The sequence below is a fragment of the Falco punctatus genome, assembly GCF_963210335.1.
Source record: "Falco punctatus genome assembly, chromosome: 10".
Classification (NCBI taxonomy): Eukaryota; Metazoa; Chordata; class Aves; order Falconiformes; family Falconidae; genus Falco; species Falco punctatus.
The window spans coordinates 22,028,378-22,047,593 of NC_137590.1; the positions used below are offsets into that span (position 1 = coordinate 22,028,378).

General features: G+C 40.1%; 1 protein-coding gene across 5 annotated transcripts in view; it reads left to right on the forward strand.

The window, feature by feature from the left end:
• NAV2 (neuron navigator 2) overlaps nucleotides 1-19,216 on the forward strand; it is a 266,799-nt gene that overhangs the window by 239,061 nt on the left and 8,522 nt on the right. For all 5 annotated transcript variants that reach the window (XM_080405389.1, XM_080405385.1, XM_080405386.1 and 2 more), the window contains 14 exons: nucleotides 2,188-2,271; nucleotides 2,889-3,000; nucleotides 3,693-3,838; nucleotides 6,447-6,619; nucleotides 9,196-9,349; nucleotides 9,869-10,028; nucleotides 10,524-10,624; nucleotides 12,465-12,560; nucleotides 12,719-12,887; nucleotides 14,924-15,159; nucleotides 16,403-16,557; nucleotides 17,053-17,124; nucleotides 17,620-17,816; nucleotides 18,210-18,328. In XM_080405389.1, the coding sequence (XP_080261515.1) occupies nucleotides 2,188-2,271; nucleotides 2,889-3,000; nucleotides 3,693-3,838; nucleotides 6,447-6,619; nucleotides 9,196-9,349; nucleotides 9,869-10,028; nucleotides 10,524-10,624; nucleotides 12,465-12,560; nucleotides 12,719-12,887; nucleotides 14,924-15,159; nucleotides 16,403-16,557; nucleotides 17,053-17,124; nucleotides 17,620-17,816; nucleotides 18,210-18,328 (1,974 nt within the window). The remainder of the gene's footprint in view (nucleotides 1-2,187; nucleotides 2,272-2,888; nucleotides 3,001-3,692; nucleotides 3,839-6,446; nucleotides 6,620-9,195; nucleotides 9,350-9,868; nucleotides 10,029-10,523; nucleotides 10,625-12,464; nucleotides 12,561-12,718; nucleotides 12,888-14,923; nucleotides 15,160-16,402; nucleotides 16,558-17,052; nucleotides 17,125-17,619; nucleotides 17,817-18,209; nucleotides 18,329-19,216) is intronic.

Consider the following 19,216-nt stretch of genomic DNA (forward strand, 5'->3'; position numbering starts at 1 on the left):
GAGGGTTTAAATTACTTTTCCCGATTTTCTCACAGTCTCAGCTCTGCTTGTTTTTATAGGGGCTGACAGGAACGAGAGATGCACATCCCCGTGTTATTGTACTGCTTATGTTTGTTTTCACTGCGAATGTGAGAACAGTTATTTAGGATAAATCAGCTGTGTACTACTGATGAATAAGTCTGGAACAGCTCTGTGAAAGGTTTTGCTATAGAGAATGTCCTTTTCCACTTGGAAAGGTTGTGCACAATTTTACTTGTTGTGTGTATAGAATTACATTTAACAGAGGAATAAAATATTATTTTCTATCGTTAGTGTAGATTATTATGACTAATGAGGCAAATATATATTGAACTATGCCTGTGTTCAGCTATTTGTGCACAAGTGTGTACATATACATGTATGTCTATAAAACAGTGCCATGTCATGGCGCTAGAAACCTCATTCCCTTTCATCAGGTTCCTTTCCATCTTCTCAATCTACTTTTCCTTCCTCTTATTTATCATTTTCAATACCCAGCTGATGTCCTTATTATAACCAACTTAGGGTTCTCAGTGCTTCATGGGAAAAGAAAAAAGGGGAGTTGGCCAAGCACCAGGAGGTTTTGGATGATATTTCACAGATGGGCCTTGATTGCAAGCAAGCTGCACTCAAATAATATTGGAGAAGCCTTTGAGTTAGGTGCAGGCATATCAGCTGGTAAAGCCTCTGGCAGGCTGGCTACCATGCGGCAGTGGTCCTGTCTCCATCATCCTTACCCTTCTCTGTGCAGAGGAGACATCGCTGGACTGAACTCACTGACTTTGCTTTCCTTTCTGCTGTTGGGGTAGCACAGCAAGAATCTTCATCTCTGTGACTTCCAGCATCTTTCTGCCTTAACTGTCCCCAAGGGAACCTAGTCAGAAGGAAGTTTCTGCCTGGCTTTCCTCTATCTAAAAATCTGCTGTATATTTTATTTACTGTTTTCTATTTTATTTTACTTAGGAGGGTACTTAGGTATCTTTCTAAAATGTAGGAGTGACATTTTAGGTTTTCTCATATTCTTTGGGAAAAGATTTTAACTTTTTGTGAAAAGCTTTGTGGCGAGAGTTACCTTAACTGTGTGAGGGTACCTGCAAACCATCACTAACCTTCCACATGCTAATGATGGCCCACATAAAAAGTCAAAGATTGTCTGATTTCAAAAAAGAATGGCAGGAGATGTTTAGAAATATGGATGGATTTGTCTCTTTTTCCCCTCTACATTTTTTGTGATAACAGATCATTTCATGTCACTGTTTGCTGTAGTTTGGAGACATGGCTAGATAACCAAGGACATCTTTCCATGCCTTTTTGGTATCATGAATACTTTCAGATGACAAGGTGTATTCCCTGTATCATCCTTCAAAAGCCTCAGTTAGTTAATCTGTGAGATGTTTCCCCAAAAAATTGATTCTCGTATGTCTTTCTATTTCAATAAAGTGGCAAAATATGTTTTCCTTTGGTCACCAGATCTGAGCAGCTTTAAACAATTGAGCAAAGTGCATGAACTAGGTTAATTTGAGATGTGGCTCTTCAAAGGACCTTAACTCGTAGGGACCCAGGAGGCGATTTTGTTCTTGATGTATTCTGGACATAGGGTGCACATTTTACAGAATACATGAGAATTCCAAACTCGAAAAAAAATCCCCCTTTGCTGCTCTGTTAGAGTATGTATGAGATAACTGCCCTGGCCATTGAAATCATGGCATCAAAGAAGTGGATGTAGCAGCTGACTGAGGAGCCACCTCCAGGAAATCTCCCACCGGTGTGCCAGCTCACAGTATTACTCCTACGTCTGTGTTTTCTAAAGCGTTTGGTAACAGCTGCTGCTGAGCAGGGCATGGTTTATAGCCTAAAACTGCATCATTTTATGGTGTGCTTCTAGCAGTAGTTACACATGAAAGGGCTGTAATTTTCTAAGATTTTGAAATTGGTCTGTTACCTTTGGCATTTCTAGTTTTCCACAATTAAATTGCTCCCAGTAATTTGTTTGCAAGCATTTTCACAGTGTATGCTTTGCTCGTTTGACCTTTTCTCATCAGTGTTATTTCCTCCGTATCACTTAAGCAACAAACGATGCAATGCGCTAGGTGGTCCAGGTCACTACCTGTAGAAGAATTCTTGTTTGGAGGGAGAGAACAAACTACTTGGTTATGGTTTGACTTTCAGGCTCACCTGGTGGCAGCATTTGAGCAGAGCCTGGGGAACATGACGATCAGACTGCAGAGCCTGACAATGACAGCGGAGCAAAAGGCAAGGTTGAAAAGTACTTGGGGAAGTCATAACTTAGGTTTCCAGCATTGCTGCTCGTGCTCCTTCCATAGGTGTGAGGGACGGGGGAAGTCACATATGCTGTTGGCCCTAGTTTCCTCAATTGTGGTAAAGGAGTAAAATGTAATAAAAATTTTGTGTAAAACACTCATTTTCGCAGTGGGCTGTTGTGGCAACTGATCAGCTTATTCATATAAATTGTTGCTTTGGATGCAAGTCTTTGGTATTGCATATTTTTAAATAAATTTCTTCCCAATGCATCCACGCATGTGCATGTTGAAGAGAAACACCAAAAAAAATCCTTGCAATACAGGCAACATTGGGAGTTTGGACAGTATACTTGAATATATGTTATTTCTGTATTACACAGGATGTACTTTCTTGGGGGAGGGCTATCATAATAACCAACCTGTTTTGCAGCCTACTGAGGGTGTGTGCTTCCCCAGGTATACCAAACCTCATTTACATCTCCTTGTACATACACATTCCATAAATTCTCTATCACCTACCAATACTCAGATTGAAATGTGGCTTCTCTGGAGCAGTTCGGTATCATCTGCATTTTCCAGCATATCACTGTTACTTTTTCCTTATCCAAGGACTCAGAACTGAATGAGTTAAGGAAGACAATTGAACTACTGAAGAAGCAAAATGCTGCTGCCCAGGCTGCCATCAACGGAGTCATCAACACCCCTGAGCTCAACTGCAAAGGTGAGAAGCAAGCACCACATATAGCAACTGTGCTGTGCTCATGAGACTTTAAGCCTCTTGGTAATAGCTGATGTAACCGTCAGAGATCAGCTTTGTCTCATGACCGTGCTCTGGGTAATTCTTGGGTACCAGGTGGGGATTTGAGATGAGCGTCTGTGTAAATAGTGTGATAAATTCTATAGAAGTAAACGGATGCGTTAGACACGTGGGAAGGCGTTTTAACAAAGCTTTTCCACCTTCAGTGTGAGCTCACTGAATTTACTGTGAGTGTTTAGTAACCCACCCATCTTGACACTGGTGTGAAACAGCAGGGAGCAAAGATCTGCAGTTAGGGCTGTCAGACACTTGGCTTTATTTTCCTTCATGTTGGCTTTATTTTCTTTCATGTTTTCAGTAATTTCCAATATAAAGTCTGCATGCAGTCCTGTCTTAGCACATCTCTCACAGTTATCCCAGTAATTTACACCGGGATAAATTGCTGAGGAAAGGTTTGAAGGGTCTGGGTCTGAGATTTTAATCTCTTCACGAGAAACAAGGATTAGCAGCACTGCTTCAAAATACGCGGTGCATCCATTGGGGTAAGCGATTGGCAAGGGCTTATTGCCCTAAATGTGTCTTTGAGATTGTGTTATTAATACCAAATATCAAATTTTGACAAATGTAATTCTGACACCATCCCCATTCATATTCAGGACCTGGAGCTGCTCAGCCCACAGACCTGCGGATCCGAAGGCAGCACTCTTCGGATAGTGTCTCCAGTATTAACAGTGCTACCAGTCACTCCAGTGTGGGAAGCAACATCGAGAGCGATTCAAAGAAAAAGAAGAGGAAGAACTGGGTGAGTGTATTTTAACAGATTGTGTGAGCTTTATATCAAATTGTCAGAACATGCAGGGTGAAATCTAGCTGCTCCACTCCTCCTTCCTCCCCTCGCACAACAGGTCAGCACAAGGACTATGCGCTCTTTAAATCCTGTGTAAACTCTCTTTTGAAGGCTTAATTGAATCACAAGTGATGTATATGCTTGTGTTGACTCTGCATAGGATTGAATTTTAGCTTAACAGCCAAAAGGCCAGTCTTAAATTAGGAATAGCTGTCAAAGATCAGTTCTGGCTAAAAGTAATGTGGTGTCCAACCCCTTAGGGAAAACTCAACGTCTGTCATTAAAGTAAAACAAATCCACAATGAGAGATCATTCTTGCCTTTTTTTTTTTTTTTTTTTTTTTTTGGCTCATAGAGCTTTCTTTTAAGTGAACATGTTAAATGCTTTAAGAACTCTGTTTTCAGCGTTACTGTGAAGTTCTGCAACAAAAAAAGTATCAGTCTTAAAAAATTTATTGTGATGGACATTTATTTTGCAAGATTTTGCAGTACTTACTTGTCATTTCCCATTTTTCCTTCTTTGCTAATCATGTACTATGTACAAGGTACCCTGTACTGGAGGAAAGGTACATTATATTAAACTCCATTTTCAATTAGACCAGAACTGCCTTAGTGACCTAGTCTGATTGTAGTTTGGACTAAAGTCCCTAGGTGCTTTATTGTAGCCAGTAAAGCAATCCACCCCTTCCTTCCCACTGAATTTAAATCTCCCTGGATCTTTTGGGTGGACAGATAAATCTGTACAGATACAAAATGTGGTTTGAGATGGTAAAAGCTTGATTTGTATTCGCACAATATCCTCTCAGAAATGTTTAATGAAACTCCTGAATGGTAAGAAACAGCTTCCTGAGCAGGTTCTTGTTCTATTTTCTCTCTTATCCCAGTGGTTCCGTTTTGATATCTTACCTGCTCCCTCGTAACAGCAGAGTTTCCACTCTGCCCCTTAAATAATTGGTTGAACGGAAACAATGCCATCTCTAAATCCTTCTTGTGCTGGATTATACATTAGTTACAAAGTAAATTGCTGTGACTTTTAAATTGCTAGTAACTCTTAATATGTGACACAAACCTTTGTAATGATTAAGCCTTAGTTAAGGTACACACTTAAATTTTTCCTTAGCTCCTATTCTTTGTGATTGTAGCCTAGTAGATACCGTCCTACGTCAGCCTACACTACTTATTCATCAAATGACTATTTTTAAAGAGGGTTAGGGAAACATTTCCTTACTGTAAAAAGAAATAAATGAAGTTTTCATGAGGTAGAAGAAACAGGACGGTATTTTTATGGTGTTATTAAAAATTAACACGTCATTTCTGTAAAATGAAGATTGGGAATTAAATCAGTAATTTACTGAGAAAAATAGGTAATTTTCTCAGATTCACATATTGTTTATTCCACAAATACTGAGGAAGTTCTCAGCCAAGATCTTTTTGTTATATATAGAAACAACGCAGCTGTCCATTCAGAGCTGAAACACCAGTTTTCAACATTTGTCACTGTAGGAATCTGTAAAAATAACTTTCAGCTCATATTAAGCCAGCCTGTTTAGAACATGCAATTTGCATTAGCATTTAACAGTGTTCATAGAGTGTTCTGAGTTGGAAGGGACCGGTGGCAATCATCAAGTCTAAACCTTGACTCCACACAGGGCAACCTAAAAGCTAAACCATATATCTAAGAACATTGTCCAAACACTTCTTGAACACTAAAATTTGGGGATAATGTTAGTTTAATCACGTGAATGTTGATTCTTTTTGTTGTTTGAGAATGGCTGTCGCATAAAAAAAAGGGGGTTTTAGCTGCAGGTAGGTAGAGAAGATGCAGTCTTTTCACCTGGTGAAATACCTGTTCCTGCAAGGAAAATCAGTGTTAACTTGGCTGTTAGCCAAAACATTCTGTGTGAGCTAGGGAGAAAACACAGTTTTAATAGTTGAGAGATTTGGGTCCAGTGTCTCCCTCAAGTAATGCAAAAAATGACTGTATGTCCTTTGAACACCTGGTTTTGGAAAATACAGGGTTCCAGTTTTAAAGCAACCGTTGGTCTTTCTGGATTACTGGTCATGTTTGTCTTAGAAATCCAAAGCTTTCCTTATCACTGGCTTTATCTGGTAAAACGTGTCTTTTTTCCTTCCCCTACTTCCTTTTGTTTGCGCTTCTTCCGGCAGGTCAATGAGGTAAGGAAGACCTACTTTAAATTACGAGATACGAAGCTAACCCATCCATTTACATCACTAACCATTTCACCGTCATTAACCTTGTCTGAGCCGCATTACGTTATGTCTGCAAGTTGTTACATCACTGTAAAGCTCATTGCACTGAACAGAATTTGCTATAAAATAGTTACCTTAAAAATAGGAAGCATTGATAGCCTGTCCTATTGACCTTATTAATCTCAAAAATACTTAAGGAAAAAAAAGCTTTTTTTTATTCTTTTTTACCTGTATTAAAACATATGGCTGTATCACTTGGAGCATTTGCATGTTAGAGTTTTTTTACTCTGTGTCTTCTTTTGCCTGGTTTCGGTCTTAATGATGTGCCGACTGTTGTGGTCTTGTTTTTTCAGTTACGCAGCTCCTTCAAGCAAGCTTTTGGTAAAAAGAAATCTCCCAAGTCAGCATCTTCTCATTCAGATATTGAGGAGATGACTGATTTGTCATTACCTTCTTCACCAAAGCTGCCACACCATAACTCCACTGTTTCAACACCGTTGCTGAGAGCTTCTCATCCCAATTCTCTGTAAGTGATTTCTTTTACATTTTTTACTAGAAAATGGAGGGGAGAAGCTTCTCACTGCATTGGTAGAGGAAAGGAGAAATACCATGCTTTGGAAAGATCCAGTGTTTTCCATGCTAGCTTTACAGGACATCTCTAGGCCGCTTTACAGAGAGAAGCAGAGGTCAAATGTACCCTACACCATCCTGTCTCCTTTGGTTCCTCTAAGATTCTGCACATTTGTATGAGCACGATGAGAGTCTTCCAGCTGTTCAGCCACATGCACTGCTAACAGCGGCTCTTTACTATGAGGCCACAACACAAGACAGAGTGGGTCAAACAGATCGCACTTTCAACTATCCTGCCTATTGTGAATGTTCGGTAGTTGAATGAGATAACAGGCAGAGGACAGAAAGGTTGAATTTGTATGTTCAGGGAATTAAAGATATGTACGCTTGCTCCCAACCCAGTACCTTTGCATTAGTGTCCAGAACCCAGTCTCATTTCATCTACTCTAGTATAATTTAATATTTCATTGGACTGCTCTTTGAGCAGAACATATTGAGTATGAGGAGTATTTATAACCACGGTGACTTTGAAGTGCAGAATTAATTGGATCTCTCGCCGTTAATGAAACAAGCCAGGCCAAGTCTGGGATTTTGTTTTCCCTGCTGGCTAAAGACAGCACATATTGTACTAATCTGCCATGATGAGCTCCCAATTAAGTTGACAAATTCAGATAAAGGTAAAGATGTACTGGAAGTCAAACAGGGTGGTTTAGTGATACAGCTGAACTCGTCTAACAGCTTGTGCCTGATGAGTGGAGATGATCCTCTCCACATCTGTACCTCCCTCGCCACCTGTGCCCGGTCCTTCCCTTGCACTGGCTCCGCTACTTCTTGGAGCTACTTCTTCTCCGCTACTACTCCATGGAGCCAGTGTGACAAGCTAAATTACGTGGAAAATAATCTGACAGAAACATCAGCATGGAGGTTTTTATTCCCCGAGTTGCTGGGTTGGCTTAGCTCAGGGGTCTGATCAGACTGATGAGCGCCAGAGCTGGCACGAGCACGGGGGCATGACAGCAGCACAACTGGGGGAAGAGGAGGGAGAAACAAATACGCTCCTTTGAGTAGCAGTGAGCTCTTGTATGGGCTCATCTGTATGGCCAAACCATACCCTTCAGCTTGTATGTTTGTATGAGAATGAGGTGTAGACTTTAAAGCCAGGACTTCTGCTCTGTGCTTAACTCACGTGGTGTTCATGGGGAGGGTCACAGGCAGTCTTCCAGCTTTGTTTTGACCAAGTTAAAGAATTGCCTTACCGCACTGTCCTGAGCCTAAACTCACATTTTAGAATGTGCTTGGAAAACTTTGTAAAACAGATTTTACGTTAATTCTATGAGTAGCTTTGTCACTTGAGGAAAAAAAAATATACAGAAAGTTGTAAGAGGCAGTATTGTGCAACATGTAATTGCCAGACAGCCGTGTGACCTTGTAGATGGCATGCAAAGCTTCCAGCCTGATTTCAGATCAAATGCATTTGAGTAAGTACCCAGACTTGAATTTTTGCCCATCGCTCGTTTTCACATGAAGAGGTGAAAACAATAGCAATAGTTTCCAGCCATATAATAGCGATGAAATGTTAGTAACAGAAGATAATCCCCCATGGTTTGGGTTTTTTTTAAGTTTCCCCAGTTTCTTGAGCCTAACTCACTGAGGTTTTGGTGACTAGAGCAAATTGTGCTTCAGAAATCCAAGGCCAGAAGCTTGTCAAATGATGATCCCATCTATCGTCAGTTAAAATGCTACGTGCATACATCTCTTGACAGGAGAAAAGAGTAAATATGTGAACTGGAGGAAGGATAGAGCACAAATAAAACTTGTGTGTTTTGGCTTATTGGGTTTCTGGTGGGGAAAGCGTCTCTCATTAACCTGATATAGGGAGAGACATTTTAAATGATATCTCCCTCAAAGCATGCAGCTGTGTAGTTGATCTTTATATAGATACTTATGAATGTGCTGAAATGTTACTCACCCAGAATCTTTTTTTGTGGGAGTAGGGAAGAAAAACGCCACCAAAAAATTTTTAAGCATGAGTGCTTTAAAGCAAGCAGGAATTTATCACGCTTGAATAGGTGTAGAGTTCCAAAGCCCTCCAGAACAGTTCAGGGAAACCCAGCTGTGCACACCTGGTGAGCTTTAAATCTGTCTGTAAACTCATCAATCTCCAACCAGCTGCTGTTACTGCCTGCACCCCCTTAATTTATTTAGATTTTGGCTTTAGAAGTTCTCCTTTATGGTGACTGCCATGAAAAAAAAATGAAGATTATCCAGCAGAAGATGATTTCCAGAATTCTGTTTCAGATGCTGACTAAAGAAAAATAACCCTCAGACATATATATTTCACTAGTCTCTAATATTTCCATGACCTATTTAATATCTGATTTATGGTATCACTAATTCAATAAGCCAAAACTGTTGCCTGCTTCCTGCAGAATAAAAAGGTTTTCTTTCTCCTTTACTAATAAAAGCTGGAGAAGCACCACCTGAAAAGTAACAAATGGTCTTGTTCAGCGTCTGTTTTTCAATCTTCTCCAGTATTTCTGAATGCACTGACAGTGAAGCTGAAACAGTCATGCAGTTACGAAACGAGCTGAGAGACAAGGAGATGAAGTTGACTGATATTCGTCTAGAAGCCCTTAGCTCTGCTCATCAGCTCGACCAGCTTCGGGAGGCAATGAACAGAATGCAGGTAAGGCATAACCGCCCCAAATGCTGCGGTCTGTGGCGGTGTGTTAAAGGCTGGCCAGCCTGCCGCACAGTAGAGAACTGCAAAGAAGGTAAATCTGAATGAAGTTTTTGAATGGTTACTAAATAGTTGTGTTTAGCTTTGTGCCAGTGTTAAACATATCGTACCTTCATTAAAAGTCAGCTCAAACACATGAATTCCGGTGCCCTCAACTCTGCAGCTCTGTTCCAACCCTAAAGACCTTCAGGGAGATCATTTTGTTGATTATCAGCAACCTCTTAAAATGCTCCCGTGCTCTCTCCCATAATGTAGCTGCATTTCAGTACTTAGTGAACTCCCCCCTATTTACGCTTCCTATACTTTGAAAGTTTCATGGAAGGGACATTGTAAGAATTAAAATCATTAACTTGTTAAAAATATATTATGAAATGGCATTTCTGCTAAACTATTTTTTATTCTTAAGTTAGTTATGTTGTTGTCGTCTTTCACTGTGCCTTCTAACTGCTGACTTGTCTTTTCAAGAGTGAGATTGAAAAACTAAAAGCAGAAAACGATCGGCTGAAATCTGAAAACCATGGCAGCTGTAGCAGGGCTCAATCTCAGGTTTCCATTTCATCCTCCCCAAGACATTCAGTGGGTCTCTCTCAACACAGTTTGAACCTGACGGAGTCAACCAGTCTTGGTGAGTTTAATGAGCAAGGCTGTGGGCAGGTTTTATCCTGCACTGGGAAGATTTGCTTTGGTTAGCCATGGAAAAATGAAAGCATGAAAATTATTAACAGTTGAGGTGTGGAAATATGTCAGGAGCTGGCACGAAGCTGTCCTTTAAAATGTCGTCATAGTTCTGCTACGCCCTAGGTTGGAGTTGTCCAATTATGACCTCAGCTGCAGAGAGTCATGTTTAAAGCCATTTAATGGTGCACATTCGCCAGGGGATATATCGTCGGAAGGAAAATACAGAGTAATTGACTAATAATTTTCAATGACCTTCACTTTTTAGGAGTGATACTGGTAGTTGGGAGGGAAGTCAGTAAACACGGTTCTTGTGTTTTACCTGGGGGCACGTGAAGCCCAGATGTGTCATGGTTGACTGCAATAAATGTGTTGGTGTAAACCAGAATAGTCTTCGTTGTTATTAAGATACAGCTGTGAAGCTGTTGATGTTTTCTGTTCACAGACATGCTGTTAGATGACACTGGAGATGGCTCTGCCCGGAAAGAAGGAGGCAGGCACGTCAAAATAGTCGTCAGCTTTCAAGATGAAATGAAATGGAAGGAGGTGAGTTGTGTTTCGTCCCCAGCTTTAAGATGTAAGTGACTTTGGCACGTGCCAGAGAATTCAAATCCAATTTGTTTAGGAGGCTTTTATTTGCAAAAGGCTTTTCAAAATTTTCTCGGCAAAATAGTTCATTGATGTATCACTAGTGATAGACAAGGCACTTGGCTCCCTCCCACCTGAATGGAACTGCTGAGAGTCAGCGCTGCTGGTTCAGGTTGTCTCATGGACTCGTAGCTTTTTAATTTGCAGTTTCTTTTTGGTGCCTCAGCACTGGCCGTGAACTGTGTCAGTAACACAGGATTGCTAGACTAGACTGTGTATCAGAAGTGTAGGTGATAATGTTAAAATTTAAGCCTTTCAGTAGTAACTCTGAGAACTTGAAAGGCCACTCTTTCGGCATCAAGGAAGTTAGCAGGCTAATCTGTGCCTTGGGATAACACCTGGTTAAGATGAATATCTCAGAAACTGCACAAAGCTCTTGGGTCCTTCTGTTAAACTTCAATAAAATTTAACTAATAATGAAAATGATCCAATGTGTCGATAGAAGGTGCACCAACATGCTAGAAGCGCTAATATTGTAGAAGAACTTAATGGATTTAGACTGGGAGATCCATACCTTACCGTTCTAGTTCAAGTTGTCCTCTCTGGTACAAGTATCCCGTTTGGAATGCCATCTTTCAGACATTCTCCATTCACAAGTAATGGACAGAATACTGAGTACCCAAATACATTTCAGATATTGCAAAATTGCAGCCCACCTCACGTGCGTACTGCATGCACATGTGCTGCACAATCTTCACGAAGCGCTGACCTCGCTGTCTCACATTATGAGTACCTGTAGAAGTGTGTTCAAGAAATAATTTGGTGTCTTTTGCAAGAGGAGGACAAAAATTTGAATAATCTGTAATAAAATGACTCTGCAGCTCTTTCCATCAAATACCAATTTTGTATTAATAATGACAGCCTGTGACAAGGCAATTAACAGGAAAACTATATTGCTAATTCTGTTGGACTCCACTGTGCCCGCAGTCAGTAAAGGTGCCATGTGGAAATGATTCCTTACGTTTTAGTTGAACTTGAAGTCTTACGATAAAAATCAGGTTTTCTTCATTGAATGTTTCACAGTGAATGCAGCTGAAGGACAATAGAAAAACAAGGTACATTTGGGTTTTTTATCTGCCTTAGAAATCAGAAACAAAATTATCAACTAAAATGCTGTGATGTACCAAACATAACAAAGAAGATGTTCTATATAAGCTGCCTCTATTTTATTATACTATTTATTATTATTTGTTATACTATTCATACATATAACCATATATAATTTATATATGTGTGTGTACATGTAGAGAGAGAGATATATAGATATACACACACATTTATCTATGTTCACAGCAGCATTTCTTGAAGTAAATAAGATAAACCTTGCAAATGCAACATACTTGATTGTGAAGGCATGGAAAAGTGAACGTGCCATGAGCTTTTTCTGCCTAGAATTTTCCTAAGAGTCTTTCTGTCTTTTTGCTAAGCTGTAATCCTCTCGGAGATCTTTGAATTGTTCATGGGTTCGTTAATAAATACCTTTTACTCAACATCAGTACTACTTAAGTATCCTTTAGATTTTTTTTACTCCCAACACTGTAGAAAACGTTTAGTAGAAAAGGAGGATTTCATGTAGCATTCAGAATTCACTATATAGAGTGGTAAAGATGCGCCGTGATCAAAAAAAAAAAAGAAAGAGAGGAAAAAAAAAAAGCAGCAGCATTTTAATTACATTAAACAGACTTGTCTGATATGTTTAGGATTTTATTAACTTAAATTCATATTTCTGTGCATTCAGGATTCGAGGCCTCGCACCTTCCTCATAGGCTGCATCGGTGTCAGTGGCAAGACCAAATGGGATGTTCTGGACGGGGTTGTAAGACGGCTGTTTAAGGTTAGCGAGTACAATTCACTGTGTGCCTGCATTCAGCGATTACATTTTGGTGGTACCCAGCAATATTTAACTTGCTGTGATTGTTACTATTATAACCTAGAGCAAAGTCACGGAGATTTCAGTGCTGGGTAACTTTTCATGTCTCTTTCTCACCCTAGGAGTATATCATTCACGTGGATCCCGTCAGCCAGCTGGGACTGAATTCAGACAGTGTTCTGGGCTACAGCATTGGAGAAATCAAACGCACTAATAGTGCAGAGACACCTGAGCTGTTGCCCTGTGGCTATCTAGTCGGAGAAAACAACACTATTTCTGTTACCATCAAAGGTAATTACGCTTGACCTGTCTGTTGTAGTTCTCACTAATTACAGTTTTATCAAAGCTTGCTGTGTCAAGAAGCTCAGAGGAGTAGAAACATTTTATTGTGTTTCTTTTTCCCGTCCCTACCTTTTATTTATTGGTCCTTCTATTTTTACTTGATAAAGACAGCACTTTGAGTATGCTAAGTCCATAAATTGAGCAAATTTTCGGTCTGTAACAGTAGGAATAATTACACGCACAGCAGTTTTCTCCACATACCTTGAACTGATGCCTGGAGTTGTCCTGGCAAAGATATCACACTGCAAGGGATGTAGTGGAGTTTGAGCAGCAAAGTTCCTTCCAAATGAATGAAGCCTCAGAAATTCATTACCTCTTTGTAACAGCTATAGTTTTTATTTCCTTCATGCAGAGTGAAAAAAATCCTGATTTATCTTGTTTGATTGGTCTCACTGAAGAGTCCCCCCTTAGGCACTAGTAAGGAGGCATCCCAGAATTCATGGGACACCTAAAAATCTGGATTTTTTTCAAAATGTGTGGTTTTCAGAACTCTCATCATTTTCATTATCTCATACTGATAAGCATTTAATGCTTGTATTTCTCATGTGGTTTCTCATTTGATTTCCAGAGAACCATTCTTATATGAAAACTGTACTTTGAAACTAGTTTTGAGGGGGAAAACCCTCAGCTGCTGCAGTTTGAATGTACATAGTTTGCTCAAAGTTACACCAGTGAAATCTACACCATAGATCTGCCTCCCGGTGGTAGCATGTTTGAGAGCATTGCCAAACACGCTGCAGCTCAACTTGGAAATTTGGCTGTGGCATTTGACTGAAAGCAGTTGGATTTTTGAAAGTTGGCGTAAAAAAACCCGGTTACCTTGGGTAGCAAATCAGTGGGCAGGAAGACAAAATAAGCCATGAAATATCTCAATTTACTGAGGCTTGCTGTGAACCCAGGGTATTTTGCTTGCTGACAATATACATTGTCTGATAGTTAATCCCAGGTGACATACTGCTTGAGTTCTGGGCATATCTGTAAAGCTGCGATCTGATTTTACGTTTAACTTGCATTGGCTTGAGTTCTACTTTGAAGGTTCGTATGTGATAACAGTTTTCAATAAAATAGAAACATATTTAATCAATTTATGGAGAATCAGTTACATATACCTTTGAGATATAAAGCTGCCTACATAAATATTTAATATTCCAAGTAACCATTGAGGTGCAAACATTTCTGCATGTGATCTGCCAACTTCCCTTGCTGCTGTTTATTTTGAAGCACTGTGTATTTTCCCTGAGCCAATTCTGCCTAAAGTGACTGCTGACATTGCGTAAATGCTTATCAGCAGGAGTTTTATGTTAGAAGCGATAACTATCAGCATACAGAGAAGGAGTTTAATTACGAGCGTTTGGGAAAGTAGGGGGAGTTGATGATAGCTGGGGTTTTTTGCCTAGCAATTCAAAAGTAAACAGGTAAATTCTGGATGAATGCGCACTGTACGTGGCAAAATACCATAAAATGGATGGGTTGTGTGTGAAAAACGTGGCCTGGAATCATTTAGTGTGGCAGCTTGCCTAGGGCCTTAGACATGGTAGGGTGCAGCTGAGTCTTTGCAAACAGAAAGCTGAAGGAGGATCCGGGCTAAGCCCACAGGTCGTCTCTGAAATTGTTTCACCAGCTTTATGTGTGCTCCTCTGCACCGCGAGGGGTACCAGAGCGGAAAGGGATTTGTCTCTGAAGTGAGATACGGCTTGGTCAGGTCAGGTCTAAATCTGCTGGTTCTGAGAGTTATTTTGGGGGGTTCTCCTACTATTGCTGGGACCAGGTACATTCACAAAATCACATTTTTCAGTTCTCGGTTTGACTATCTAGTCATTTCAACTAATTTTGATTTCTTCAGACTCCACTAATGGGATTGCTTTGCAGCATTGCAACTGTTTAGTAAAAAGAAAAAAAAAGACAAACCTTAACCTTTTAAAAACACAGGTGATTTGGATAAAAATTGGGAATCCCTCTAAATGAGGAATCTTTTCCTGTTGCAGGTATCTGCGAGAACAGTTTGGACGGTCTGGTGTTTGAGTCGCTGATCCCAAAGCCTATACTGCAGCGTTATATCTCTCTCCTGATGGAACACAGACGGATTATCTTATCCGGTCCTAGTGGCACTGGCAAAACATATCTTGCAAACCGTCTGTCTGAGTACATGGTCCTTCGAGAGGGCAGGGAGCTGGCCGAGGGCATTATTGCAACCTTCAATGTGGACCACAAATCCAGTAAGGTGAGGACACAGAAACCGTCTTTGCACAATTAGTGCTACCATATATCAAAAATGAGAGGCTCCTCCTTTACTAATCCACCAAAAGCTGATTTTAAATTTGCCTTTCTTTTTAAAGCATGATGTTAATCCTGAAGGGAATATTTTTAAGGTTTTCAGAACGACAGATTCACCTGATTATGGGCCTGAAACAGCAGGCTTCCAGGTGTATATTGAAACACCTAAAGGTGTTACGATTTTTCAAGTGGTTAGGAGCCTGAGGATTGCCCAGGAAGTTAAAACACCTGCATAAAAATTCCCAGCAACTTAAGCAATCCCTATTGCATGTGGGCATTTTTCCAAAAACCCTCAAATGCATCTCTAGGCTGTCAGGAGTTTCTGCAGCTGCAAGTATCAGCAGCTGTAATCTGTGTGTGCTGGGTTTGAAGTGACTGTTGTCCAGACACATTCCTGTGCCGGTAAGGCATGTCTCTGGTTTTTTATGTGCTGCTGGTTTTGCTGAATATACCTCCATGAACATCTAGATTAAAGAAGAAGAATAAAAAAAAAGCTGTATATTTTATGGCCTTAGGCACATTTTCCTCTGGAGGAAAGGGATGGTTGAAATTGTGGTTGTAGGCCAGCGGTATAATTTGAGGCATGCTATGGAATAAATGCTTTAAAGCTGCTGAGAGCATTTCAACCACACCCAGGCAGGCAGCAGCCCCGCAAGCTCATCCCTCTTTCATGGCATTAAGGAAGGCATCTGAATTTGGCCTCTGCCGAGGGATGCTGTATTCCAGATTAATGTTATCGGCTGTGTTTTGATGGAAACACAATTGCAAGAAGCTATAACAAACGTAGCTCGAAGGCGAAGTTTGATTTGGTATATAGAGAGTTGAACAAGTTCCTGAAAATAAAGAAAAATACGTTTCAAACACCTCTGTGTCAGATTAGGACAGCACAAATGAAAAAACATAAATCAAATGACAAAATCTTACCCCTCTTTAAAGCACTTTTCTCACTCAGGATTTCTGATATAGTCTTGGAATCGTCAGCATAACCTACAAAAGAGAAAGTAAACCCTGTTCCTTTGTTTTCCTATGGAAAATGTGTGCATTTGTAACATACCAGGCACCTTTGCTTCAGATTTCGTTACAAAGCCATAGCTTATATATCTTAACTGAATTTTCAAGGAATATGAAGAAAACTCTCTTCTTTTTTTCTTTTTTTTTTTTTTTCTCTTTTCTTTATATATGCTTTGCAGGAACTCCGCCAATACCTGTCCAACCTAGCAGACCAGTGTAACAGTGAAAATAACGCTGTGGATATGCCTCTTGTAATCATCCTGGATAATTTGCATCACGTTAGCTCCCTAGGAGAGATCTTTAATGGACTTCTAAACTGCAAGTACCACAAATGGTAAAGAAATAATATGAGAACACACTCCCAGTTTCAGTGCTGCAGTCAGACCAGTGCCACTGCAAAATGTGACCGCAAAACCCGACTCTGGGTTGCTTGTAAAGCAGACTGAGGTGGCTGGATTGTCCGTATCACAGACAGCGCTTCAGAGGAGGGTTTTTTTCCTTCATGAAATGATCGATGCCTCTGAAATCAGTAATAAAAAAGTCCTAGAGGGTTTAGGTAATTTGCATTCTCTGCCTGCAGAAGATATGCAGTACTAACCGCCCATTTTTAGTGAAAGATCCTGCTTTGAGAATTCTGTTCTGCTTTCAGAATTTGATGTTCTCAGAAGTCAGATCCTCAGTGGAGGATTTGGTTATAAGTAGCTACAAAAACCTTCTTTGACAAAAGAGGTTTGAGTAACTTCTTTTAATGTTGAGATCTTGCTGAAAAGTTACTTTTCAAAATTTACAGGTTTGATTTGCTTGAGTTTTTGTTTTTTTTTTTTGATAGTCCATATATTATTGGCACAATGAACCAAGCCACCTCCTCAACACCTAATCTTCAACTTCACCATAATTTCAGGTACTGTTTATTCATGTTTCTCATTTATGTTTGTGGGCTGGCAAAGGAGTAAGGGCTACTGAGGCATCTGAAATTATTCTTACCACTGAAATAGCAAACCGAGAGAGAAATACTGTTTGCTATTAGTTGCTGCCCAAACATGTGCAGCTTTGTTACGATGCTGTTATTGAAGTAAATGCGGTTCGTAAAACTTTCACTTTTCAGAGGATTGTTAAGATATTTGATCTTCTAACAAATTTTAAATAAGACAATATTTAGGCAAGGTGGATACCAAATGAGAAATAAGCTGAAACAACGCACAATACAAATTATTTCATCTAGTGAACTCATCATTCCAAAATAACTTCTCCTAAGAAACATAAGGGACTGAGCTAGCTATTTTTGATGATCAGCAGTGCAACAGCAGCAATAAATAATAAGAAAAATTTAGTCCAGAATAATTACATTCAGTAGCATGAAGGAGGAGTAATGGACATTTCTGCTGTTCTGCCATAGATGGGTGCTATGTGCTAACCACACTGAGCCGGTCAAAGGCTTTCTCGGCCGTTTCTTGAGAAGAAAGCTCATTGAAACAGAGATCAGCGGCAGGATGAGAAATGCAGAGCTGGTTAAAATTATTGATTGGATTCCCAAGGTCTGGCAACATCTGAACAAATTCTTGGAGGCTCACAGCTCCTCTGATGTTACTATTGGTAAGTGCTCTGCCCATACGCCCAGGCAGATGTAAATAGGTGTATTTTATTTCCTTGTGCCTCGTCAGGTAAAAAACGTTTCTTTAAAAGCCCCACTTTTAGATGGCAGTGTACTCTCAGGCAAACGGTACGAGAAGTTTCTTTTTTTTCCTTTTTCTAAGTCCTGGGTACGAACCGTGTTATGAAATCTGGTTAATTGTTTTCACCTTGAAGGCTGTAGTTTTTCAAGTTGATTCAGAGGATTTTTGAGCTCTCAGGAAGAGCAATTCACCAGCTGGCTACTTAATTTCTTTCATTCTTGGCTGCTTTTTCCAGAGAACTGGAAGTTGTTCTTTGATCCTATTTTTGATACGTATCATGATTTGAGTGTAATATCTTGATTTCCCTCTCCAGGTCCACGGCTCTTCCTCTCCTGTCCAATAGATGTAGATGGTTCTAGAGTCTGGTTTACTGACTTGTGGAACTACTCCATCATCCCCTATCTTCTGGAGGCAGTTAGAGAAGGGCTGCAGGTGAGCAGGCAAAGTGAGAAATCACAGCTCTTTTGTCTATTCAAAAGGCAGCAGAGCATCGGGCAAAACTGAGTAATGGCAACGTGTTCTCTAGCTATAACTTTACATACCAAATACCTGAATTTCTGTGAAAATGTAACCTAAATTGTCATTAATTTCAGGCAGAATTATTCTCTTCAAACTGTTTTGAAATATGGAGTGGAAGCACTGAAAATCCCGGCTAGATGTTTTGAAAAGTGTTCCCATGCCAAATTACTGACGGGGGGGGCAGTGTTAGACACCCAAATACCTTTCAATAACCTGTTCCAGAAGCACGCCTGAAAATTGTACTGTGAATCTGAAAAACATGTTTGTGGCCATTAACTTAGTTATGCAGGTTTTTCCTTTGTAAATCAAATCTTTCAACAGAGGAGAAACAAAGCTGTGCATGGAGAGAAACATTAATGAGTGACAGGATCAGTGGCGGTGACATTTTGATTACTTCTCAGTCTACAGGATTAATGTTCTAGTAGATTGCTTCATAATTCTTTCAGAGACCATAGTGAAATCATTGATTGCCTGTACTTAGTAACTGATTCATCTTCTAGCAGTTTGGATGGTTCTAAGCATTGCCGCACACTTCTCAGTATCTGTATGAGTACAGAGCTTGTTGGAATCAGGAGAAGGGTTCAGCTGAGGATTGCTATGGACTTGGCATGCAACTGTGGGGAAAAAGGGCTGTTTTCTTCTTCAGTCCCCTGCTCACAGGGTAAGCAGGGCAGCACATGATTTAAAAGCCGGTTTTGGCGATAGCGTAGTCCGATATCAGTAAGTTCTGGTCACTGCATGCCTGAAAGCTGAACACGAGATCACACATACAGAAATGAAAGGTGGATTGTAGTGAGAGGC